The sequence below is a fragment of the Molothrus ater genome, chromosome 25 (genome assembly GCF_012460135.2).
Source record: "Molothrus ater isolate BHLD 08-10-18 breed brown headed cowbird chromosome 25, BPBGC_Mater_1.1, whole genome shotgun sequence".
NCBI classification, from domain to species: domain Eukaryota; kingdom Metazoa; phylum Chordata; class Aves; order Passeriformes; family Icteridae; genus Molothrus; species Molothrus ater.
In genome coordinates, this window is record NC_050502.2 from 3,936,624 (window position 1) to 3,962,883 (window position 26,260).

Sequence of the window (26,260 nt, forward strand, 5' to 3'; positions counted from 1 at the left end):
CACCGGCATCGCCGCCGCCGCCGCCGCGACTGATGGGCAGCGCTGCCGGCCAATGGCGGTGTGAGGAAGGAGGTGCCTCGAGCGGTGATTGGTGGAGCGTGCTCGGAGGGAGGTGCTGGCGGGAGGAATTGACCAATGAAGGCGCGCGGAGGGCGGGGCCGCCGCTGGTGATTCGCGGAGGCGGAGCGGAGCTGGAGAGGGGCGCGCCGCCTCCTGCCGAGCCGCTCCGCGCAGCGCGGGATCGGGGAACAGCAGGCGGCGTCTGAGCTCCCCCTTTTGCTTCCCCGGTTTAAATACATCATTTCATGGTCGTTCTCGTTTTTTTGAGAATTTTTGCTCGTCCCCCGCGGGAGTGCGCAGAGGCCGCGGAGAGAGGTCGGCGGCCGCCCTTCTAGAGACTACAAATTCCAGGAGGCTTTGCGGCAAAACGGACTACAACTCCCGGCGTTCCCTCGCGGGCCGGGAAAATGAGCTTCATTTGGGCGTAAATAAACTACATCTCCCAGCGTGCCTCGCGCGCAGGGTGCGCCCGGCCTCCTCCCCCTTTGCCCTGCGGCGCGCCGACAAACGTTCCGCGCACACTCAGCGCGGCCGGTGGAGGCGCTTCCCCTCGGGAGAAGGCGGCGGCCGCGGGGGTCGGGGAGGCGGGAGGGGCGGGGGGTGGGGGGGGTCGGGAAGAGAGGAGATCCTCGGGGAGGTTCCTCCCCGAACATCGGCAGCCTGGCAGGGCCCGAGAGCTGCCCGCGGTGGGGAGGGGATAGCGGGGCGGACCCGGAGGACATGGAGGGCGAGGAGGCCCCGTCATGGCGGGGTCCCGGCGGGGCCGTGCGGGAGCTCTGCCGCTCCTTCGGCCACTACAACCGGCACCTGGCGCGGCTGCAGCACAACCTGCGAGAAACCAAGAGGTTCTTCCGCGACGTCAAGTTCTCCCAGGGACATCCCTTCGCCTCGGCGCCTGCCGGTGACGGCCCCCGCTTCGCCTGGGATGGGGATGAGGGTCCCGGGGACGGCGGTGAGAGGGGGCCGGGGGCGGGCGGGGTGCGAGGGTGAGGGGTCTGGGGGGGTAAAGGGGGAACCTCTGCGGGTCAGGGGTCTCTGGGGGGCTTGTCAGGGGTCTCTGGGGGGCTTGTCAGGGTTCCGGTGAGGAGTGAAGTGTCCGGCTTGGGGGAGCTGTCATGGGGGTTGCCGGGCTGGGCGTGCCTGGAGGGTGGGAGAGGCTTTGTGGCTGTCATTTAAGATGGGTATAAGGACAATATTCTTCTCCCAGAGGGTGCTGGGCACTGCCCAGGCTCCCCAGGGAATGGGCACAACTCCAGGAGCGTTTGGGCAGCGCTCCAGGGATGCTCAGGGTGGGATTTTGGGGGGTCTGTGCAGGGCCAGGAGCTGCACCCACCATCCCTGCGGGTCCCTTCCATGGATTTATGATGGGGACCCTCTGCCCCTGACCCTCACCTGCAGCTCCAGCCCTGCAGGGAGGGGAGGGGGTTCAGAAGAGGCAGCACAATGAGGGGCTGGCATTCCCTGTTTGTCCCGGAATTCCCTGGGAATTGTGGCCTCACTGGGGGCTCTCTGCTCAGGCAATGAGGGGCTGGCATTCCCTGTTTGTCCCGGAATTCCCTGGGAATTGTGGCCTCACTGGGGGCTCTCTGCTCAGCTGCTGCTGTTGACAAACAGAGCTGAGGGTGGCACCTCTGCTGCCACGGGCAGGACTTGGTGTTTCCATGAGACTGTCTCGTGAGAGGGGCTCAGTGTGAGGTGAAAGGTCCATAAAGGTCTTCTTCATTCATCCCCAAAAGGCTCCTGAGTCATCTCTTGTGGCCCCTTGTCTGGGATCCTTGTCTGGCATTCTTGTCCAGGATTCTTGTCCAGGATTTTTGGACCTGCTCATCTTTGCAGTCCAAATCCTGGTTTCACATTCACGTGTTGAGTTTTTCTGTCTGTGTCTAAAAAAATAATTGGTTTTGGGCTGATTTGGGGTTTGTTTTCCCTTCGTGGGACTGTGGAGTTGTGGCTGGAAAGGTTTTGGGAGCACCTCAGGATTTTGGGGAGTGGCTGCTGCCCCTCTCACCAGGCTGGGTGGGGAAGGAGATTTTGGGAAGGGGCAGAGCCAGGTGAGCCTGTGATGTTTGGAATTTGGGATTGTTGTGCCTGGAGAAGAGAAGGATTTGAGGTGATCTGATGAGAAAAATGGAATATTTCCAATATTTCCAAGGGATGGAGTGCCAGCACACAGGGAATGGCACTGCCAGAGGGCAGGGAGAGATGGGATTTTGGGAATAAATCCTTCCCTGGGAGGATGGGGAGGGGCTGGGATGGAATTCCCAGAGGAGATGTGGCTGCTCCATCCCTGGGAGTGTCCCAGGCCAGGTTGGATAAAATGGAAAAAAGGAGAAAAACTGGGTCAAGTGCTTGGAGCTTCCATAGATCCCATAAATGCGAGCTGAGGTTGTTCTGCCGAGCTCTGGGCGGATTTGGAGAGGAGTCCTGGTGAGAGGCGCCCTTGTTCCGTGGTGGACAGACCTCCTTTGATCCCGGGAATTCATGGGATGTGTGGATGTGTGGATGTGTGCCCCGGGGCTGCCCCGAGCGCCGGTCACATGGCCCGGGCCCGGAAGGGGCTGGGATGGGGCAGGGATGGGGCAGGGATGCAACCAGGGTGGAGCAGGGATAGGAATGGGGCCGCGATGGGGCTGGGATGGAGCTGGGGTGGGGCAGGGATAGGGATGGAGCAGGGATGGAACCGGGATGGGGCTGGGATGGAGCAGGGATAGGAATGGGGCCGCCATGGGGTTGGGATTGAACCAGCGTGGGGCAGGGATAGGGATGGAGCTGGGGTGGAATTGGGATGGGGCAGGGATGGAGCTGGGGTGGAACCAGGGTGGGGCCGGGGTGGAGCAGGGATAGGAATGGGGCCGCGATGGGGCTGGGATGGAGCTGGGGTGGAATTGGGATGGGGCAGAGATGGGGCTGGGATGGGGCTGGGGTGGAACCAGGGTGGAGCTGGGATAGAGCAGGGATAGGGATGGGGCCGGATGGAGCCAGGATGGGGCTGGGATTAAACCAGGGTGGGGCAGGGATGGAGCTGGGATGGAACTGGGATAGGGATGGAGCTGGAATAGGGCCAGGATTGAATTGGGATGGGGCTGGGGTGGAATTCGGATGGAACCAGGGTGGGGCCAGGAAGGATCAGGGATGGAGCTGGGATGGAATTGGGATGGGGCTGGAATGGGGCCAGGGTGGAGCTGGGATTGAATTGGGTTGGGTCAGGATGGAGCCAGGATAGGGATAGGGCAGGGGTGGAACCAGGGTGGAGCAGGGATGGAGCCAAGATGGAATTGGGATGGAGCTGAGATGAAATTGGGATAGAGCCTGGATAGGGCAGGGATGGAGCTGGGATGGAGCTCCAGCCCCTGGCACTGCCCAGGAATGTGGCTGCATCCCTCAAAAGTGGGAAGTTCTGATGCCACTTTTTGTTGAGTCCCTTCCACCCTGGATCTGTGTCTGTGCTGATCACAGGGAAGGTGTTTTAACCTCAGATCCTGGAGAAAAGATGGATGTGGCAGGACGTTAGAAGTTCTGATCCAGCTTTTTGTTGGGTTCCTCCCACCTTGGATCTGTGTCTGTGCTGATCATGGGGTGTGGAATCATGGGAAAGGTGTTTTAACCCTGGATCCTGGAGAAAAAAATGGATTTGGGAAGACCTTGGGAAGGGTGTTTCAACCACAAATCCTGGAGGATTTGGCAGGACTTTGGAGCAGTTTCCCAGTAGCCAAAGGAGCTCCAAGAAGGCTGGAAAGGGAAATTTTCACCTGGAAAGGGGAATGAGGAAAGGTTTAGATGGGATATAGGAAGAAATTCCTCTCTGTGAGAGTGAGGAGGGGCTGGGATGGAATTCCCAGAGAATTCGTGGCTGTTCCATCCCTGGGAGTGTCCAAAGCCAGCCTGGAGCATCCTGGGGTACTGAAGGTGTCCCTGAATGGCAGAGAAACAGGAGGAGCCTTAAGGTCCAACCCAAACCATCCCAGGATTCTCCATCCACATAAATAATCCTTCAATAATTTAATTTAAGCTGCTGTATCCCAGTGATTTTTTGGAGATATTTTTGCTGGATTTAAGGATCCATTCCTTCCTGGAGGGAGGAGAGGGAGCTCTGCTGCCTCTGAAGCCTCAGCAGAGAAAGGGCTCTGCCTCTGCAGCCCTCCCTGAATTGCTTTTTTCATGCTCCAGAGCCTGAATCCCAGGACAAGATCCAAGCAATGTCCCCAGATCAAAGCCATCCTACAGATGAAGGCTCAAATGTGCAATTTGTGGGATTTTCCCCAGATCTTTATCTTTTGTGAGCTCCTGGTCAGCTTCCAGCCCTCTGGTCACTTGATGTGGCTCTTGAAAGGCTTGTTTGGAAAACAATCCCAAAAATCACATTTAAGGAGAGATTTCTCCCTTCAACCATTCCCAAACTCGGGAATTGGGGCTCAGAATTGGGGTTTTGTGGGGCAGGGGTGCAGTGCTGAGCCCCAAATAGGCTTTTTCCTTAGTTTTGGGGTGGAAAAACGCCTCCAAAATCCTGAAAGATTTGAGGGGAAGGCAAACCTTGGGCAGGATTTTAAAGGAGCTTTAAACCAATCTAAAACTACACAGAGTGCTCCAAATTTGGCTGATTTTAATTAAACTGGAGTGATTAAGCTGTCAGAGTGAGGAGAGGGATGTGTTGTAGGATGTCTTTAACGGGGTTTGGAGTGTGAGGAGGATCCTGTTTTCCTCACAATTCAGGCTACCAGAACATGACTCATGAAAAAAAAAAAAAGAATTTTAACAGCAAATTTTAAACAGAATTTTTAACCCTGTAAAATCCATTCCAGTATCAGAACAATCCCAGTGCTTTGTACCTCTCAAATGGGGCATTTTTTTTAGGGCCTGGTGGTTCCATTTCCCATTTAATTTCATTCCTGGGATTTTTGTGTTCCTGATGAGGGATTTGTTTGTGTTTTTGGGGCTGTCAGAGTCATTCTGTGCTGTGCACGAGGGTCATGCTGAATTTAGCTCTTGCCAAAGCTGCATTTAGGATTAAAAAAAAAAAAAAAACCAAAAAAACCACCAGAAAACAGGAGCTAAACTCAGCCCTGAGCTTGAATTAGCACAGCCCGGTGATGGCTGTGGGGTGTGAGGGAGGTTTGTGGGGTGTGAGGGAGGTTTGTGGGGTGTGAGGGCTGTTTGTGGACTCTGAGGGCCATTTGTGGGGTGTGAGGGCTGTTTGTGGACTCTGAGGGCCATTTGTGGGGTGTGAGGGAGGTTTGTGGGGTGTGAGGGTTGTTTGTGAGGTCTGAGGGAGGTTTGTGGGGTTTGAGCAATGTTTGTAGGGTCTGAGGGCCATTTGTGGGCTCTGAAGGCGATTTGTGGGCTCTGAGGGAGGTTTGTAGGGTATGAGGGCCATTTGTGGGGTCAGACTGATATTTGCAGGGTCTGAGGGCACTTTGTGGGGTCTGAGGGCACTTTGTGGGGTCTGTGGGAGGTTTGTGGGCTCTGAGGGCCATTTGTGGGGCCTGAGTGACGTTTGTGGGGCCTGAGTGACGTTTGTAGGGTTTGAGTGACATTTGTAGGGTGTGAGGGCCGTTTGTGGGCTCTGAGGGCAGTCTCTGGGGTCTCTGGGAGGTTTGTGGGATGTGAGCTACATTTGTGGGCTCTGAGGGAGGGTTGTGGGTCTGAGGGAGCCTTGTGGGCTCTGGGGGAACCTTGTGGGGTTTGAGGCTGTTCCGGAACCTTCTGGCTGGCATCAAAGTGCCTTCCCTGGGGCTCATCCCGTCCCAGGCTGCTGGGATTCTGTGCTCCTGTAACGATCCTGAATTAATTCTTGTCCTGCAGTTGGCACAGCAGGAACTCCCCTATCAGCAGCTCTGGGTGTTCCCCCAGGCTGTGGGGCTGCACTGCCCCATTTTTAGGGCCAAACCCCTGATCCCAGTCCCATTTCAGGCCCTGTTTTTAGGGCCAAGCCCTGATCCCTGTTTAAGGCCCCATTTTTAGGGCCAGGCCCTGATCCCTGTTTCAGGCCCCATTTTTAGGGCTGTACCCCTCATCCCTGTCCCTGTTTCAGGCCCCATTTTTAGGGCTGCACCCCTGATCCCAGTCCCGTTTCAGGCCCCATTTTTAGGGCCAAACCCTGATCCCTGTCCCTGTTGCACACCCCAGCCCCTGATCCCAGTCCCGTTTCAGGCCCTGTTTTTAGGGCTTCACCCCTGATCCCAGTCCCGTTTCAGGCCCCATTTTTAGGGCTGTACCCCTCATCCCTGTCCCTGTTTCAGGCCCCATTTTTAGGGCCAGGCCCTGATCCCTGTCCTGTTGCAGACCCCAGCCCCTGATCCCAGTCCCATTTCAGGCCCTGTTTTTAGGGCCAAGCCCTGATCCCTGTTTAAGGCCCCATTTTTAGGGCTGCACCCCTGATCCCTGTCCTGTTTCAGGCCCCATTTTTAGGGCTGCACCCCTGATCCCTGTCCCCGTTTCAGGCCCCATTTTTAGGGCCAAGCCTTGATCCCTGTTTAAGGCCCCATTTTTAGGGCCAGGCCCTGATCCCAGTCCCGTTTCAGGCCCCATTTTTAGGGCTGTACCCCTGACCCCTGTCCCTGTTTCAGGCCCCATTTTTAGGGCTGCACCCCTGATCCCTGTCCCGTTGCAGGCCCCAGCCCGGTGTCGTTCCCCCAACACGAGGAGGAGCAGCTGCAGCGCTCGGTGAGCTGGAGGCCCTGCCTGCTGATCCTGGGCCAGAACTGCCGTGCCAAGGGCCGCCTGCTCAACACCCTGCTGGGCCAGGAGCTGCTGCCCACCCCCGGCACTGGCACCAAGGAGCTGCTGCCCACTCCTGGCACTGCCACCAAGGAGCTGCTGCCTGCTGCTGGGGCTGGCACCAAGGAGCTGCTGCCCGGTGCTGACACTGCAGAGCTGCTTTCCATCCCTGGGCCTGGCACTGTCACCGAAGAGCTGCTTTCCACCCCTGGGACTGTCACCAAGGAGCTGCTGCCCACCCCCAGGGCTGGCATGGGCACTGAGGAGCTGCTGCCCACCCCTGGGACTGGCACCGAGGAGCTCCTGCCCATTGCTGAGGCTGCCACTGAGGAGCTGCTGCCCATGGCTGGCACCGAGGAGCTGCTTGCCACCCCTATGGCTGGCACCGAGGAGCTGCTGCCCACCCCTGGGGCTGCTGGCACAGGCACCGAGCAGCGCTGCCGGCGCCGCCGGGTGCGCTTCACGCACGGGGCGCGGCCGCGGCTGAGCCTGGCACTGCCCGGGCAGTTTGAGCTGGTGCAGGCGCTGGTGGCACACAGCGGGCACTGGGACACCATCCCCGAGCAGGACCTGCAGGTGCCAGGGGACGCCGAGGATCCCGCACAGAGGGTGGCAGAGCTGGAGGTGGTGCTGCCCTGCGCGCTGCTCAAGGTCAGGGTGGCACCGTGCCCGGCACTGCCGCCGTGCCTGGGGAGCCTGGGGTGGCACTGCCAATGTCCCTGATCTGTGGGGAGCTTGGGGTGGCACTGCCACTGTCCCTGGGTAGCTTGGAGTGGCACTGCCACTGTCCCTGGTCTGTGGGGAGCTTGGGGTGGCACTGCCACTGTCCCTGGCATCTAGGACGTGACATTTACAGCCCTGATAAATTAATTCCCAAATTGTCCCTGCCCTGGTCTGTAGGGAGTTCGGGGTGGCACTGCCACTATCGCTGGTCTGTGGGTAGCTTGTGGTGGCACTGCCATTGTCCCTGCCCTGGTCCATGGGGAGTTTGGGGTGGCATTGCCACAGCCCTATTCAATAAATTCCCCTACTGGCTCTTTCCTGGGACACTTGTCCTAAGTTTTGTCCTAAAATTCCAAGGCATTTGGTCCAAAAAGAGGAATTTGGAGTTAGGGATCAGCCTTGTCCTAGACTGGGCTAAAACTCCAAGGATTTGGTCCAAAATGAGGAATTTGGAGTTAGGGATCAGCCTTGCTGAGACTCCAGATCTGCTTTGAAGAGTTCCAGGTTTTTTGCTGTGTGAACGACTCCCAGAACATTTTTCCGTGGAAAAAACCTCTCCACATCTCCTCTTTTTTTCTTTTTCCCAGGAAGTGGACATCGTGGTGGCTCCATGCCGAGGCTTCCAGTCAGCTGAGTCCACCCTGGCCGAGTTTGTGAACCAGGTTCTGCCCGTTGTCACCTTTGCCATCAGCGAGCCCCAGCTGTCCCCATCGGACCAGGCAGAGCTTCGGGAAATCAAACAAAAATTCTCCCTCCCCATCTTCTTCCTGCGAATCCCCGAGGCCGGCAGCGAGCTGAGCTCTCCCAAAAACCCCCCCAAGGACAACAAATCCCCTCTGCACCTGCAGCTGCTGGATCTGGAATACCTGAGCCCCTCCAGCCCCTGCGGCTGCGGCGTTCCCGGCTCCTCCATGCTGGTGGAGCAGCTGGAGAAGCTGAGGCTGCTGAGCTCCTTCTCCAGGCAGGTGCTGCAGCAGCACCTGGTGGAGGCAGCCACGAGGCTGAGCGAGGTCCACGGGCGCTGCCTCAACATCTTCATCAACCAGGCCTTCGACATGCAGAGGGACCTGCAGATCACCCCCAAGAGGTTGGAGTACACGCGCAGGAAGGAGAACGAGCTCTACGAGTCGCTGATGGGCATCGCCAACCGCAAGCAGGAGGAGATGAAGGAGATGATCGTGGACACCCTGGGCAATATGAAGGAGGAGCTGCTGGAGGATGCTGCCAGCATGGAGTTCAGAGGTGGGAGCCAGCTGGAGGGTTTGGGGGTGGTTGGTGGGGAGGGAGGTGGGAAGAAAGGCAAAACTGGCACAGGAGTTTGGTGGGGTTGCAACCTGCAATTCCTGCATGGTCACAGAGCCCTAAACATCAATCAAAAGCTGGGATCAAGCAGATCACGACCACAGTAATTGATGGATTCAGTGTGGTCACAGAGCCCTAAGTAAGGATGAGAATCAGGGGTCAGGCAGGTCCTGACCACGATAATTCCATGGATTCAGTGAGACTCCAACCTGCAATTCCTGGATGATCCCAGAATCCTAAACACAAATCAAAATCCAGGGATCAGGCAGATCATGACCACAATAATTGATGGATTCAGTGGGATTCCAACCTGTAATTCCTTGATGGTCATGGAACCCCAAACATGAGTCCAAATCTGGGATGAGGCAGATCCTGACCACAAAAATTCCATGAATTCACCAAGACTCCACCCTGTAATTCTCAGATGATCCCAGAACCCCAAACAACAATGAAAATCAAGGATCAGACAGATCCTGACCGCAATAATTCTTAGATTCAGTGAGACTCCAACTTGCAATTCCCAGATGGCCCTAGAACCCCAAAGATGGATGAAAATCAGGGATCAGGCAGATCCTGACCACAATAATTAATGGATTCAGTGGGATTCCAACCTGTAATTCCTGGATGGTCACAGAACCCCAAACATGAGTGCAAATCTGGGATGAGGCAGATCTTGACCACAATAATTCCATTAATTCAGTGAGACTCCAACCTGCAATTCCTGGATGATCCCAGAACCCTAAACACAAATCAAAATCTGGGATCAGGCAGATCCTGACCATGATAATTGCATGAATTCAGTGGGATTCCAACCTGCAATTCCTTGATGGTCACAGAACCCTAAACACAAATCAAAATCTGGGATCAAGCAGATCCTGACCCACAATAATTCCAGGAATTCAGTGAGACTCCAACCTGCAATTCCCGGATGGTCCCAGAACCTCAAACACGGATGAAAATCAGGGATCAGGCAATATCCATTTTTTGGTAGGATCTGTTGAATGAAGTGATAGTGATCTTGGATAAAATAATTGTGGATGAAATAGTCAAAATCTTGGATAAAGTCATTAATAATGTTGGAAAAAATAATTATAATAATCCTGGATAAAATAATGATAATAATATTGAATAAAATAATGATAGTAATCTTGGAAAAAATAATTATGATAATAATGGATAAAATGGTCATAATTGTAAATAAAAGAATGGTGATAATATTAGATTAAATAATGACAATAATATTGGATAAAATAATGATAATATTGGATAAAATAATAGTTATCTTGGATAAAATGATAACAATCTTGGAGAAAATTATCATAGTAATCTTGGAGAAAATTATCATAGTAATCTTGGAGAAAATGATAATAAATCTTACAATAATAATCAATAATCTTGAATAAAATTATCATAATCTTGCCTAAAACAATAATAATGCAATTCTGGCATCATTGGGAAGAGCATTATTTTAAAACCCCGTTAGGATCAGCGTGTGCTCCTCAGAGCACCCCTCAGGACTGCTCTCCCAACAATCCCAGATGATTTTCCCTCCCTTTCCCTGCAGACATCATCATTCCCGAGAGCGGCGAGCCCGTCAGTTCCAAGGACATCAAGCGCTGCATCCAGCAGATCCAGGAGCTGATCATCTCCAGGCTGAACCAGGCTGTGGCCAACAAACTGATCAGCTCCGTGGATTACCTGAGGGAGAGCTTCGTGGGCACCCTGGAGCGCTGCCTCAAGAGCCTGGAGGAGTCCTGGGAGGGCCCCGTGCACCCGCCCCGGGGGCTGGAGAAACCCCGCGAGGGAGCCGTGCACATCACCAGCAACTATCTCAAACAGGTCTGGGATGGCTGGGGCTTGGGGTGCTGCAACTGCCATGGGCCTGAATTTGGGTGAAATAGTCAGATTATGGCCATAAAGCACACATGAGATAATCAATTAGCTCCCAAATCTGTATAAAATAACCAAATTATTGCCATAAAACCACCTAAAAACTCTGGAGAAACCCCGCGAGGGAGCCGTGCACATCACCAGCAACTGTCTCAAACAGGTCTGGAATGGGGATGGAATGGGGCTGGGGTTTGGGGTGCTGGAACTGCCATGGGCCTGAATTTGGGTGAAATGGTCAAATTATGGCTATGAGATGACATAGTAAATCAATTATCTCATAAATCTGTATAAATAATTAAATTATGGCCATAAAAACACCTTAAAACTCTGGAGAAACCCCATGAGGGATCCATGCACATCACCAGCAACTGTCTCAGACAGGTGGGGATTGGGGTGCTGCAACTGCCATGGGCCTGAATTTGGGTGAAATAGTTAAATTACAACATTAAAACACATGTGAGATAACACAGTAAATTAATTAGCTCCTAAATCTGTATAAATAATCGAATTATGGCCATGAAACACACTTGAGATAACACAGGAAATTAATTAGCTCCCAAATTTGTATAAATAATCAAATTATGGCCTAAAAACATCCATGGGATAGCACAATAAATCAGTTATCTCATAAACCTGTATAAAATAATCAAATTATGGTCTAAAAACATCCATGGGATAGCACAATAAATCAGTTATCTCATAAACCCGTATAAAATAATCAAATTATCTCCTAAGTCTGTATAAAATAATAACTTTATGGCCATAAAATCCCCATGAGATAACACAATAAATCAATATCAACATATAAATCAATCATCTTATAAGCTTTTATAAAATAATCAAATATGGTCTGGAACCACCCATGAAATAATATAATAAATCAATTCTCTCATAAACCTGTATAAAGTAATCAAATTAAACCTTAAAAACACCCATGAAACATCACAATAAATCAATGTGAAATAACACAATAAATCAATTATCTCATAAACCTGTATAAAATAATCAAATTACAGACTAAAACACCCATGAAACAACACAATAAATCAATTAACCAAGTGATTCCTGGACCATCCCAATTTTTTTTTCCATTTTCACAGGCTCTGGCAAAGCTCCTGGCTGGCAGAATTCCCATTTTTCCCTCTTTTTTTTTAATTTTTCCAGATCCTGAATGCAGCCTATCACGTGGAGGTCACGTTCCACTCGGGTTCAACGGTGACCAGGATGCTGTGGGAACAGATCAAACAGGTGTGGACGCTTGGAAAAGGGAATTTTGGAGCAAAAAATCCTCTCAGCTGCTCCCAAAATTCACTCTGGGACTTTATTCCTGGGGATTTCCATGCCTGGAAGTGCCCAAGGATGGAGATTGGAGCATCCTGGGGTGGTGGAATGGGATAAAATTTAAAATCTTTTCCAGTCCAAGCCATTCTGGGAATTCCAGGATTTTCATTCCACAATATTGATGGGAAAATCAGGGAGAGCTGTTCCCAAATTGGTGACATTTCCAGGGAAGCAGCTTTTTGTGTGGAAATTCCAGGAGCTGGAATCAGCACTTCCTGTAATTAGTGGGTAATTAAGTTGCTCTGCCTCACCCTTCATTAGAAACCACAGAATTCCAGAGTGGATCCTTGTCCCAGGAAAGGAGGAGGAAGAATCTGGAATTTGTTCCCACTTTGAGGAAAAGTTTTGTTCTTGCTCATCCAGCCGAGGAGGGAACAAAGTTCCAGCTCAGGGGAGGAATTTCAGGAGGAAATTTAGGTTGGATTTAGGAAAAAGCTTTTTACTAAAAGAGTGATAAAGTTCTGGAATGGGAGGTGGTGGAGTCGGCATCCCTGGATGTGTTTAAAAAAATATTGGATGTGGCACTGGGTGCCTTGGATTGGGGCTGATTCCAGGGATTTGGGGCTGATTTTTGGGATTTGTGCCATGGATTGGAGTTGATTTTGGGGATTTGTTCCTTGGATTTGGGCTAATTGCAGGGATTGGTGCCTGGGATTGGGGATTTATTCCAGGGATTGGGGCCCTGGAATTGGGGCTGATTTTTGGGATTGGTGCCTTGGGATTGGGGCTGATTTTTGGGATTTATGCCATGGTTTGGGACTGATTGCAGGGATTGGTGCCTTGGATTTGGGACTAATTTTTGGGATTTCTGCCTTCGAAGGCAGGCTCATTTTTGGGATTGGTGCCTTGGATATGGGGCTGATTTTGGGGATTTGTGCCTTGGATTGGGACTGATTTATGAGATTTGTGCCATGGATTGGGGGCTGATTTTTGGGATTGGTGCCTTGGATTTGGGGCTTATTCCAGGGATTGGTGTCTTGTATTTGGGGCTGATTCCAGGAGTTTGTGCCTTGGATTGGGGGCTGATTGCAGAGATTCGTGCCTTGGATTTGGGGTTTATTCCAGGGGTTTGTGCCATGGATTGGGGGCTGATTGCAGAGATTCGTGCCTTGGATTTGGGGTTTATTCCAGGGGTTTGTGCCATGGATTGGGGGCTGATTTTTGGGATTTAGTTGTGGTGTTGGGGCTGGGTTGAACGCGATGATCCCAAAGCTCTCTTCCAGCCTGGTGACTCCGTGACTCTGGGATGATGATTCCGTGATTTTCCCAGATAATCCAGCGGATCACGTGGGTCAGCCCCCCGGCCATCACCAGCGACTGGAAGAGGAAGGTGGCCCAGGACGCCATCGAGAGCCTCAGCGCCTCCAAGCTGGCCAAGAGCATCTGCAGCCAGTTCCGCACGCGCCTCAACAGCTCCCACGAGGCCTTCGCCGCCTCCCTGCGCCAGGTCCGGGGAAGGGAGATCCAAAATGGGGAGGGAAAAGTGGGGTTAAACTGCAGAAACAGCAAAAAACTGACTGGGAGATCCGGAATGGGGAGGGAAATGTGGGGTTTAAATGACAAAAATAGCAAAAAACTGACTGGGAGATGGGGAATGGGGAGGGAAATGTGGGGTTAAACTGCAGAAACAGCAAAAAACTGACTGGGAGATTGGGAATGGGGAGGGAAAAGGGGGGTTTAAACTGCAAAAACTGACTGGGAGATTGGGAATGGGGAGGGAAATGTGGGGTTTAACTGCAAAAACTGACTGGGAGATTGGGAATGGGGAGGGAAATGTGGGGTTTAAACTGCAAAAACAGCAAAAAACTGACTGGGAGATTGGGAATGGGGAGGGAAATGTGGGGTTTAACTGCAAAAACTGCCTGGGAGATTGGGAATGGGGAGGGAAATGTGGGGTTTAAACTGCAAAAACTGACTGGGAGATTGGGAATGGGGAGGGAAATGTGGGGTTTAACTGCAAAAACTGCCTGGGAGTTCTGTCTATCTATCTATCTATCTATCTATCTATCTATAGATCTATATAGATCTAAATATATATAAAAATCAATATATCTAAATTTAAATATAAAAATAAAACTATATAATATACAATAGTATAATATATATTTTTAACATATAAATAATATATCTATAATATATATGTTGATATATATATATATAAATCTATATATATCTATATATCTCAATCTGTATATCTATCTAAATCTATCTGTGTATAAGTCTATATGTATCTCTAAATCTGTATGTAAATCTAAGTATATATATTTTAATCTATATCTAAATCTATATATATTTAACTCAATATATCTCAATCTGTATATCTATCTAAATCTATCTGTGTATGTCTATATGTATCTCTAAATCTATATGTAATCTAAGTATTTATATATCTAAATATCTACCTAAATCTGTCTTTATATCTAAATCTATGTATATTTAAATCAATAGATCTAAATCTGTATATTTATCTAAATCTATATGTATCTCTAAATCTAAATATCTACCTAAATCTCAATATCTACCTAAATCTATCTATAAATCTATGTATATCTAAATCTATCTATCTATCTATCTATCTCTATCTATCTATCTCTATCTATCTATATCTATCTCTATCTCTATCTATCTCTATCTATCTATCTCTATCTATCTCTATCTATCTCTATCTATCTCTATCTATCTATCTATCTATCTATCTCTATCTATCTATCTGTCTATCTATATCTATCTATCTATCTATCTATCTCTATCTATCTATCTATCTATCTATCTATCTATCTATCTCTATCTATCTGTCTATCTATCTATCTATCTATCTATCTATCTATCTATCTATCTATCTATCTATCTATCTATCTATCTCCCTATCTCCCTATCCATGTAAATGATGTTTCTGAGCTGTGCTGGCCGTTGCAAGCCCGGGTGTCCCCGCATGGGCAGCGCAGTGAGGCCGTGCTGTCCCCGCAGCTGGAGGACGGCCACTCGGGCCGGCTGGAGCGCACCGAGGACCTGTGGCTGAGGGTGAGGAAGGAGCACGCGCCCCGGCTGGCCCGGCTCTCCCTGGAGAGCAGATCCCTGCAGGACGTGCTGCTGCACGGTGAGAGCCTGCTGGGAAAGGGGACACTGAGGGGAGTGGGGACGCTGAGGGGAATGGGGACAATGAGGGGAGTGGGGACACTGAGGGGAGTGGGGACAATGAGGGGAATGGGGACAATGAGGGGAATGGGGACACTGAGGGGAGTGGGGACACTGAGCGGAGTGGGGTCACTGAGGGGAGTGGGGTCACTGAGGGGAATGGGGACACTGCTGGGAATGGGGACACTGCTGGGAATGGGACACTGAGGGGAGTGGGGACGCTGAGGGGAGTGGGGTCACTGAGGGGAATGGGGACACTGCTGGGAATGGGGACACTGCTGGGAATGGGACACTGAGGGGAATGGGACACTGAGGGGAGTGGGGACACTGATGGAAATGGGACACTGAGGGGAATGGGGACACTGAGGGGAAAGGGGACACTGAGGGGAATGGGACACTGAGGGGAGTGGGGACACTGATGGAAATGGGACACTGAGGGGAATGGGGACACTGCTGGGAAAGGGGACACTGAGGGGAATGGGGACACTGAAGGGAGTGGGGACGCTGAGGGGAGTGGGGACACTGAGGGGAGTGGGGACACTGATGGGAAGGGGGTCACTGCTGGGAATGGGGACACTGAGGGGAGTGGGGACACTGAGGGGAGTGGGGTCACTGAGGGGAATGGGACACTGAGGGGAATGGGGACACTGATGGGAAGGGGGTCACTGATGGGAGTAGGGACACTGCTGGGAATGGGACAGTGAGGGGAATGGGGACACTGAAGGGAGTGGGGACGCTGAGGGGAGTGGGGTCACTGAGGGGAGTGGGGACACTGATGGGAGTGGGGACACTGAGGGGAATGGGGACACTGAGGGGAATGGGGACACTGAGGGGAGTGGGGACGCTGAGGGGAGTGGGGACACTGAGGGGAGTGGGGACACTGAGGGGAGTGGGGACACTGAGGGGAGTGGGGTCACTGAGGGGAGTGGGGACACGGCTGGGAATGGGGACACTGAGGGGAGTGGAGACACTGAGGGGAATGGGGACACGGCTGGGAATGGGGTCACTGCTGGGAATGGTCACTGCTGGGAATAGGATCCTGCTGGGTGGGGGATTCTGTTGGAGTGAGATCCTGCTTGGAGTGGGGTCACTGCTGGGGATGGGGTCACTGCTGGGAGGGGATCCTGTTGGGAATGGTCCCTGCTGGGAAGGGTCACTGTTGGGAATGGTCCCTGCTGGGAAGGGTCACTGTTGGGAATGGGTTCCTGCTGGGAGGGGAATCCTACTGGGAAGGGTCACTGCTGGGTGTGGGTCACTGCTGGGAATGGTCCCTGCTGGGAATGGGATCCTGTTCCCCTTTTCTCTGGGCAGCAGTGGAGGGGAGGAAGTTTGGATTTTCAGTCCATTTTCCAGAAAATCCAGTTTGGATTTTCACTCCATTTTCCAGCCAGGTTTCAACTGGCACCTCCCAACCACCTCACAGTTAGGAATGTGCAGGAGGGAAAAATGTGGATTGGGGGCTGACTTTTGGGATTGGTGCCTGATTTTTTGGATTTGTGCCTTGGATTGGGGCTGATTGCAGGGATTGGTGCCTTGGATTGGGGGCTGATTTTTGGGATATGTGTCTTGGACTGAGGGCTGGTTTTTGGGACTGGGGACTGATTTTGGGGATTGTGCCTTGCAGGGAAGCCCAAGCTGGGCAGGGAGCTGGGCCGAGGCCAGTATGGGGTGGTGTACCTGTGTGACAGCTGGGGGGGACACTTCCCCTGCGCCCTCAAATCCGTCGTCCCTCCGGATGAGAAGCACTGGAACGACCTGGCACTGGAATTTCACTACATGAGGTCTGTATGCTGAGTGCTTCCTCCATTCCACAGGGATCTGATTGATTTCCCAGGATTATTCAAGCTGGAAAAGCCCCCAGCCTGTGGCTGATGTCCCCTTTGTCACCCAGCCCAGAGCTCGGAGTGCCACATCCAGGTTTGCTGCAGGAATCTGGGATTGGAGCTCCTGGAATGCTCCTTCCTGCCTTAATCGGATTCCTTGCTGCCTGTGCTGTCCAAATTCAGAGGAAACTCAAGTTTACAGACCATAATAACCAGCAACTCTCCTCCCCTGATTCCTGGTGATCAATCCTCTCTCTTTTCCCACTCCTTGTCCTGCCTGAATCCCCAAAAAAGCCAAGGATGGCTCTGCAGTGCAGAGAGCAGCTGCTTTGCAGTAAACAGCTGCAGGCACAGCCAGCTGAGAGAAGAATGAGTTTTTTTGTGACTCTAACCTTTAAAAAGGCTTTTTTCTTTTTTTGAGTTTAATTGGCTCAGACAGCTGAGGATTGTGCTACCCTGAGCTGTGCTGGGAATTTTTGCTAAATCTGCAGCTCTGGGGCTTCTTCCCTTGGCCTGGGCTGGAGAACAGGGACAAAAATGACCCAAATTTTCTGTGCTGAACCTTCTGCAGAGATTGTGGGGCTTCTTCTCTTGGCCTGGGCTGGAGAATGGGGCCAAAAATGACCCAAAATTTCTGTACTGAACCTTCTGTCAGTCCCTTCAGGGACTTGGGGGGCCAAAAATGACCCAAATTTTCTGTGCTGAACCTTCTGCAGAGACTCTGGGGTTTCTACCCTTGGCCTGGGCTGGAGGATGGGATAAAAATAACCCAGATTTTTTGTGCTGCCCCCTCTGCAGGTCCCTGCAGTCCCACGAGAGGCTGGTGCACCTGCATGGCTCCGTTATTGATTATGGCTATGGAGGAGGCTCCAGCATTGCTGTGCTGCTGATCATGGAGAGGCTGCACAGGGACCTCTACACGGGGCTGAAGGTGCCAAATTCTCTTATTCAATATTTATTTTATTTTTATTTTATCCCTGGAAGTGCTGGGACAGAGCTCAGAGCAACCTGGTTTAGTGGGAGGTGTCCCCTTGCCCATGGGATGAGTTTTGATCTTCCTTCCAACCCAAAGCTGATTCTCTAATTTTAAAAAATCACCATTAATCTTCAAAACAAAGCTGGAATTACTCAATTTTGGTAAAGAAGAGCAGGCCAAAGTAACTTCTAGGCATAAAATCTGAGTTTTTCCCCTCAGACTAAACTTGATTTAGTGGGAAGTGTCCCTGCCCATGGGATGAGTTTTGATCTCCCTTCCAACCCAAAACTGACTCTCTAATTAAAAATCCCCCATTCATCCATAAAACAAAGCTTGAATTACTCAATTTGAGTAAAGAAGAGCAGACCAAAGTAACTTTTGGGCATGAAATCTGAGTTTTCCCCCTCAGGCTAAACCTGTTTTAGTGGGAAGTGTCCCTGCCCATGGGATGAGTTTTAATCTCCCAACTCAAAACTGATTTTCTAATTAAAAATTCCCCATTAATTCATAAAACAAAGCTAGAATTACTCAATTTTGGTAAAGAAGAGTAGGACAAAGCAACTTTTAGGACTAAAATCTGACTTTTTCTCCTCAGATTAAACCTGGTTTAATGGGAAGTGCCCCCTTACCCATGGGATGAGTTTTAATCTCCCAACTCAAAACTGATTTTCTAATTAAAAATTCCCCATTAATTCATAAAACAAAGTTAAAATTGATCAATTTTGGTAAAGAAGATGCAGGCCAAAGCAACTTTTAGGACTAAAATCTAAATTTTCCCCCTCAGATTAAACCTGGTTTAGCGGGAAGTGTCCCTGCCCATGGGCTGAGTTTTGATCTCCCTTCCAACCCAAAACTGACTCTCTAATTAAAAATCCCTCATTAATCCATAAAACAAAGCTGGAATTACTCAATTTGAGTAAAGAAGAGCAGACCAAAGTAACTTTTGGGCATGAAATCTGAGTTTTCCCCCTCAGGCTAAACCTGTTTTAGTGGGAAGTGTCCCTGCCCATGGGATGAGTTTTAATCTCCCAACTCAAAACTGATTTTCTAATTAAAAATTCCCCATTAATTCATAAAACAAAGCTAGAATTACTCAATTTTGGTAAAGAAGAGTAGGACAAAGCAACTTTTAGGACTAAAATCTGACTTTTTCTCCTCAGATTAAACCTGGTTTAATGGGAAGTGCCCCCTTACCCATGGGATGAGTTTTAATCTCCCAACTCAAAACTGATTTTCTAATTAAAAATTCCCCATTAATTCATAAAACAAAGTTAAAATTGATCAATTTTGGTAAAGAAGAGCAGGCCAAAGCAACTTTTAGGACTAAAATCTAAATTTTCCCCCTCAGATTAAACCTGGTTTAGTGGGAAATGTCTCTGCCCATGGGATGAGTTTTGATCTCCCAACTCAAAACTGATTCTCTAATTAAAAATTCCCCATTAATCCGTAAAACAAAGCTGGAATTACTCAATTTTAGTAAAGAAGAGCAGAGCAAAGCAACATTTAGGACTAAAATCCACGTTTTTTCCCCTCAGGCTGGGCTGGAATTGGAGCCACGGTTGCAGATTGCGTTGGATGTGGTGGAAGGGATCCGGTACCTGCACAGCCAGGGCTTGGTGCACAGGGACATCAAACTCAAAAATGTCCTGGTAAGGAAAATCCCTGCCTCTGCCTCATCCCAGAGCTGATTGAGTGGGAAAAAACAAGCTTTAAGTGAGGGAATAAATTTCTCCACATGGGTTATTTTAAGCTGTGCTGGTGTCAGCCACAGGGAGGTTTTGCTGCCTCTTTTCCTGGCTGGAATTTTGGGCAAAGGGAGCAGGAGCCCCTCACACAGGGCAGGGGTTTATGTACAAAATCACCTCAGCCCCTGGCTGGGTAATAATTGGCATTGACTCCATGATTCACAGAAGGGTGATCAATAATAATCTTTATTAAGAAACCCTATTAAGGGGGTTAAATATAATTATTTATTAAGAAACCCTAGAAAACTATTGCTTTTATAGACAGGCACTCGTTACCTCATTGGTCCTCCAATCAGACACCATCACCACTGGTTAATTAAAAATCCACCCTCTGGTGAACAAATCTCTGTAACAAATCCCACATATTCACAATAACAGGTGCAGCAAGTGAAGATAAGAATTGTTTCTCATTCTTTTCTCTGATCTTCTGCAGAGGTTTTGGGGCTTCTTCCCTTGGCCTGGGCTGGAGAACAGGGACAAAAATGACCCAAATTTTCTCTGCTGAACCTTCTGTTAGTCCCTGCAGGGACTCGGGGGCCAAAAATGACCCAAATTTTGTGTGCTGAACTTTCTGCAGAGATTTTGGGGCTTCTTTCCTTTGCCCTGGGCTGGAGAACAGGGCCAAAAATGACCCAAATTTTCTGTGCTGAACCTTTTGCAGAGGCAGGACAATGCCTGGGACAGTTGTGGGTTGCTCTCTGTGACCAGAGAGCTGCTGCCACAGAACACATCTCGAGCTGTTTATTTTCCAGCATTTTTCTATTATCATTACATGGTTATGACAATAACCAGAAAAAATTTATTAATTTTTTTTTTTGCAAAACCAGCACAATATCAAAAATCAATATTTTATAGGAGAATTGAGGTTCTCACCTGCCTAACTGTGGCTTTTTTTTCTCCCCCAGCTGGACAAAAAGAATAGGGCCAAAATCACAGATTTGGGGTTCTGCAAACCTGAGGCGATGATGTCTGGCAGCATCGTGGGCACCCCCATCCACATGGCTCCCGAGCTCTTCACAGGTAGGATCTCCCTGGATCCCCTGCTCTGCCTGGAATTCTGAAGGCAATTCCTTGGAATTCATCTCTCAGTAGCTCCTGAGGTCATTCCAACCCCAGGAAATTCCCTGCTTTCCATGCATGCCCTGGAATTTTTAAGTGCCACTCTTGACAGAGGATAATGGGGTTGGTCAGCTCTGCTGAGGTAATTAACACCCTTGCAATTAGAAGGGTAAATTATCATTAGGAGGAAGCTGGAAATCCTTGGCTTTCATAGGGAAATACTCCAGGAAGGATTCCCTGGAAGGAATTCCCAAGCTGTTCCCACCTTGGAGTGAGTTTGGATTCTCTGGGAATTCTGGCAGCTGCTCTGAGGGTTTTTCCTGAGTTTTGGAACCACTTGGAAATTCAAATCCCAGTTATCCCAATCCTTTTGTTCTGCTAGAGCTGCTCCTGCTTGGATAAGGTTGGGATGCAAAGGAAACATCCCTATTTGTGTGGATTTAGGGGATATCTGGGATATTTCTGGGATGAGGGGCTGATATTTGGCTCTGACAGAGCTGAGCCTTACAGGTGTTGGTGTTTAAAACACACCTGAGCTCAGTTTGGGAATTCCTGGTACTTAAATTTATTAATCCTTGTTTTATAAATATATAAATCCTGGAAATTTATGCTTAATTTGTATATTTACATTTATAAATCCTGGAAATTGGAAAAGCTTAACCTTGATCCCAGCTCCTGCTGCCTTCCTGGATTTCACACAAGTTTTGCCTTCCTGCAGTGAAATTGAGGTTTAAATTTGGGGAGGGGGGAGCCTGGAATCACCCCTCAGCCTGCCCAGCTCCCAGGGATTTCTCCCTGCTGGTTTTTTCCCAGGGAAATACGACAATTCCGTGGATGTTTATGCCTTTGGGATCCTGTTCTGGTACCTCTGCTCGGGCCACGTGAAGTTACCTGAGGCTTTTGAGAGGTGTGCAAGCAAAGATCACCTGTGGAACAACGTCAGGAGAGGTACCTGGGCTTGGCTCAACTCTGGAACACCTGGGCTGGTGGGAGAATCCACTTTTGTTCTGCTGGTGGGGAGGTGAAAGGTAAAAATCCCAGAATTCCTGAAGCTGGAAAAGATTTCTGGGATGGAGTCCAAGCAGTTCCTCCCTGGGAGGGGCTGGGATGGAATTCCCAGAGGAGCTGGGGCTGTTCCATCCCTGGGAGCATCCCAGGGTGGGTTGGACAGTGGATTAAATGGGTAAATTGGATAAAATGGGTAAAATGGCTCCAGCCTGGGATAGTGGGAGGTGACCCTGCCCATGGGATTGGATGATCCTTTCCAACCCAAACCATTCCATAATTCTCTAAAAAAATCCCAATTTCAGGACTCCTGACTCATTCCCAGCTTGTAAATCCCAGATTATCTGTGGCTGCCCCATCTCTAGAAGTGCCCTAGGCCAGGTTGAAAAGTGGATAAAAAGGATAAAATGGGTAAAATGGCAGCCTGGGAGGTGTCCCTGTCCATGGGATTGGATGATCCCTTCCAACCCAACCCATTCCAGGATTCCCTGGGCTGGATTAAATAGGAGTATTGGGAATAAATCCTTCCCAAGGGATGGAATTCCCAGAGAATCCATGGCTTCCCCATCCCTGGGAGTGTCCCAGGCCAGGATGGAGCACCCTGGGATAGAGAAAAGTGTGGAGCTGATGATTCCTTCCAACCCAAACTATTCCAGGATTCCCTGGGCTGCTTTGGATGGGATATTGGGAATAAACCCTTCCCTGGATTCCCAGAGAATCCATGGCTGCCCCTGGATCCCAGGGAGTGCCTGGGATGGGGGAAGGTGTCCCTGCCCATGGAATGGGAGGAGTTAAAGGTCCCTCCCAACCCAGCCCAGCTCAGTGCTCCAGTCCATGATTCCATGGATTTGGGCACCCTCTGGAAGTGTCCACTGCCCTCAGCCATTCCTGGGCAGCATTGCTGGAATGTGCCCCTTTCCCAGGAGCTCCAGACCCCACCCAACCCCTCCAGCTGCTTTCCCTGGATGTGAGCACGGGGCATGGCTTTCCTTGGACATTCCTGGAAATTCCTGCTGATCCCTCTGTGCCACCCAACCCCTCCAGCTGCTTTCCCTGGATGTGAGCACGGGGCATGGCTTTCCTTGGAAATTCCTGCTGATCCCGGTGATCTCCTTCACCTGCTTTCCCTGGATGTGGACAGGGTTTTCCCTGGAAATTCCTGGCATTCCTGGTGATCCCTTGTGCCTCCCAGTCCCTCCACCTGCTTTCCTTGGATGTGAGCACCAGGCAGGGTTTTCCCTGGAAATTCCTGGTGATCCCCCTATGGATTCCTGGTGATCCCCTGTGCCACCCAAACCCTCCACCTGCTTTCCCTGGATGCGGTCAGGGTTTTCCCTGGACATTCCTGGCATTCCTGGTGACCCCGCTGTGTTTCCAGGGGTTCGCCCGGAGCGGCTCCCGGTGTTTGACGAGGAATGCTGGCAGCTGATGGAAGCCTGCTGGGACGGGGACTCCTCCCAGCGGCCCCTGCTGGGAATCGTGCAGCCCATGCTCCAGGGAATCATGGACAGGCTCTGCCGGGCTCCCTCCGAGCATCCCAACAAAGGCCTGGATGACTCCACCTGAGCGGGAACTGCGGCAGCATTTCGGGAATTGAGGCGGGATTTCGGGAATTGAGGCGGGATTTGGGCAATTCCAGCCCCGCCCCTGCCGTGGAGCTGCGGGCACAGGGAGGAGCTCCAGGGGTGACGGCTCCACCCCAATCCTGTTATCCCTATGGCATTGTGTGGGACAGGGGGGTGACAGCTCCATCCCAGTCCTGTTATCCCTCTGGAATTGTGTGGGACAGGGGGGGTGACAGCTCCATCCCAGTCCTGTTATCCCTCTGGAATTGTGTGGGACAGGGTGGGGCTCAGGGGGGTGACAGCTCCATCCCAATCCCACCCTAGTATCCCTCTGGAATTGTGTGGGACAGGGTGGGGCTCAGGGGGGTGACAGCTCCATCCCAATCCCACCCTGGTATCCCTATGGAATTGTTTGGGACAGGGGGGTGACAGCTCCATCCCAGCCCTGTTCTCCCCATGGAACTGAGGGATGGAAAACCCAAACCCTTCGTGCTCACGTTGTGGCTTTGCCAATCCCACCCCAAGCCTTGGGAGGGATCCATGGGATGGGAAAATCCCTTCCCAAAACCCCAGGAGAACCATCCTGCCCCTCCCTCTGCCTTCGGCAGCAATTCCAGAGGAGAAGAAGGAAAAGGCACCAAACTTTAGGATAAGGAAGTGTTGGGAAGCTCCAAGGAGCTGGAAATGTTTACATGGACAGGAGCAAAGCTTCCATATTTTTTTTTTCTATGGGGACTTGGAAAACCCCACCTGGATAAGCTATTGATCCCTAATCCCACCTTTTCCTCCTCTTTTTCCCCTCTCCTTTGCTTCCTTCAATTTCTTGGAATGGCTGGAGAAACCGTCCCTTGCTTCCACGCTGCATTCCTCAGAGGTTCCGCTTTGTAGCAGCACAAAAAGTCCTTAAAATTCTTGATTTTTCCATGGGGGAAAGTGCCAAAATTCCTTTAAAATCAGGATTTGGGGCTTGGAATTCATGGGATTGCCGTGGCAGTTTTAAATTGGGCTGAGTGTGCACAGGAATATTTAAAAAAATGAGGATTTTCCAGCTTTTTTTTTCCAAGTTGGATGGGAAGAAAGATCCTTCCTTCTTCCCCTCACTTTCACTCCAGGGCTGGAATTCAGTTGGAAAGAATTAAAAAAAAAATGGGGATAGGGAAGAAGGGGGATCCTGGGCAAGGTTGTCTTTCCCAAATTCCTGAAAGTCCCAGTTTGCTTCCTGCATTTTTGGGGTGGAATTGGGCTGATCTGGAGCAGGAAATGCCCCTTGGTGGCTCCATGAGGAGCTGAGGAGTTGGGAATTCTCCAGCTGGAGTTCCCAGGGAAGGTGGAATTCCTTGGCTGAAATTCCAGCTGCCCGTGGCCGAGGATGGGTTTAGTGGGAATCTTTTCCTTTCTTTGTGCAATAAAATGGATTCAGGAGCTTTTTATGGAGGAAAGAAAAAAAAATGTCTTTAATTGTTTCTTCTCTGCACCCATGGGGGATGTGCCAGAATTCCCAGTGGGATGGGGGCAGATCCAACCTCTCCTGCCATTCCAGAGTGGGAATTTTGTGGATCCAATCCCTGCTGTGCCATTCCAGAGTGGATTTCTGTAGATCCAGTGTCTGTATTTGAATTCCAGAGTGTTTCCAACTTCTCCTGGCATTCCAGAGTGGGTTTTTTATGGATTTAACCTCTCCTGGCATTCCTAGAGTGGTTTTTATGGATCCAATCCCTGTTTTGGCATTCCCAGAGTGGATTTGGATGGATTCAACTTCTCCTGCCATTCCCAGAGGGGGTTTTTATGGATCCAGCCCCTGCTCGGCCATTCCAGAGTGGTTTTGTTATGGATCCAACCTCTCCTGTCATTTCCAGAGTGGATCCAATCCCTGTTTTGGCATTCCCAGAGTGGATTTGTGTAGATCCTCTGGAAAAGTGGGAATGGCCTCAGGAAAAACCTTTGGAAAAGTGGGAATGGCCCTCAGGCAAAAGCTCTATAAAAGTGGGAATGGCTCTGGGGAGATCCTCTGGAAAAGCGGGAATGATCCTCTGGGGGAAACCTGTGGAAAAGTGGGGATGGTCCTTAGGGAAACCTTCTGGAAAAGTGGGAATGGCCTCGGAAAAAAGCTCTGGAAATTGGGGAATGACCCTTAGGGAAAACCCCTGGAAAAGCAGGAATGGCCTCGGGATGGCGCTGGAGGAGCGGGAATGATGAAGGGGGATGAAGCCCGAGCTCTGTGCCTGCGATTCCCGAGCTTTTCCTGTGGCTCTGCCCCCACAATTCTCTGCAGGCGTTTTTGGGAATTTGCCGGTGGAATTTTCTTCTGCCTGCCTAGAGTTGGTGTTGGGAGATTCCACAGCTTTTTATCCCTCAAATCAGGGTTTATTTTATTTTATTTTATTTCATTTAATTTCATTTCATTTCGTTTCATTTCTTTATTCTTTATTTTTTCCTCTGGTTTTAATATTTTATGTTATTTTATTTTTTCTATTTTTATTATTTTATTTTTATTTTATTTTTCTTTATTTTTAATATTTTGTTTTATATTTTTTATTATTCGATGTTTTATATTTTATTTTGTAATTTTTATTATTTTTAATTTTTATTTTATTTCCTTCTCTTTCCTTTTATTTTATTTTTTCTTTCCTTTTATTTTTTCTTTTATTTTATTTTTTCTTTATTTTCTTTTCTTTTTATTCTATTTTTTCTTTATTTTTTTTCCAAAAGCAGCCTGTCCTTTCCAGTAGAAATCCAGGCAATACCGGCAAAGGCCCAGCTTCCCCCTGCTATTTCAGTTAATTATTAGAATAAAAATTATTTTAATGAATTTAATTATTGGTGCTACTTTATTACCGCTCCCCCTTCCCGGAACCTTCCTGCGCGGCCGCGGGGCCCACCCGGCCTTTTCCGCGCGCCGCGCCGGGGCTGCCCGCAGCGCTG

The 26,260-nt window shown here is 50.0% G+C and overlaps 1 protein-coding gene across 1 annotated transcript; it reads left to right on the forward strand.

Moving 5' to 3' along the window:
* The first annotated feature begins 686 nt into the window (after positions 1-686).
* Positions 687-26,152, forward strand: DSTYK (dual serine/threonine and tyrosine protein kinase). Its single transcript, XM_036398448.2, has 13 exons — positions 687-1,012; positions 6,668-7,425; positions 8,085-8,739; positions 10,364-10,638; positions 11,854-11,937; positions 13,301-13,477; positions 14,998-15,127; positions 16,790-16,946; positions 17,787-17,919; positions 19,500-19,613; positions 20,615-20,729; positions 21,582-21,716; positions 23,152-26,152. Exons 1-13 carry the CDS (start codon positions 781-783, stop codon positions 23,337-23,339), a joined length of 3,153 nt encoding a protein of 1,050 aa, XP_036254341.1. The 5' UTR covers positions 687-780; the 3' UTR covers positions 23,340-26,152.
* The last annotated feature ends 108 nt before the right edge of the window (positions 26,153-26,260 follow it).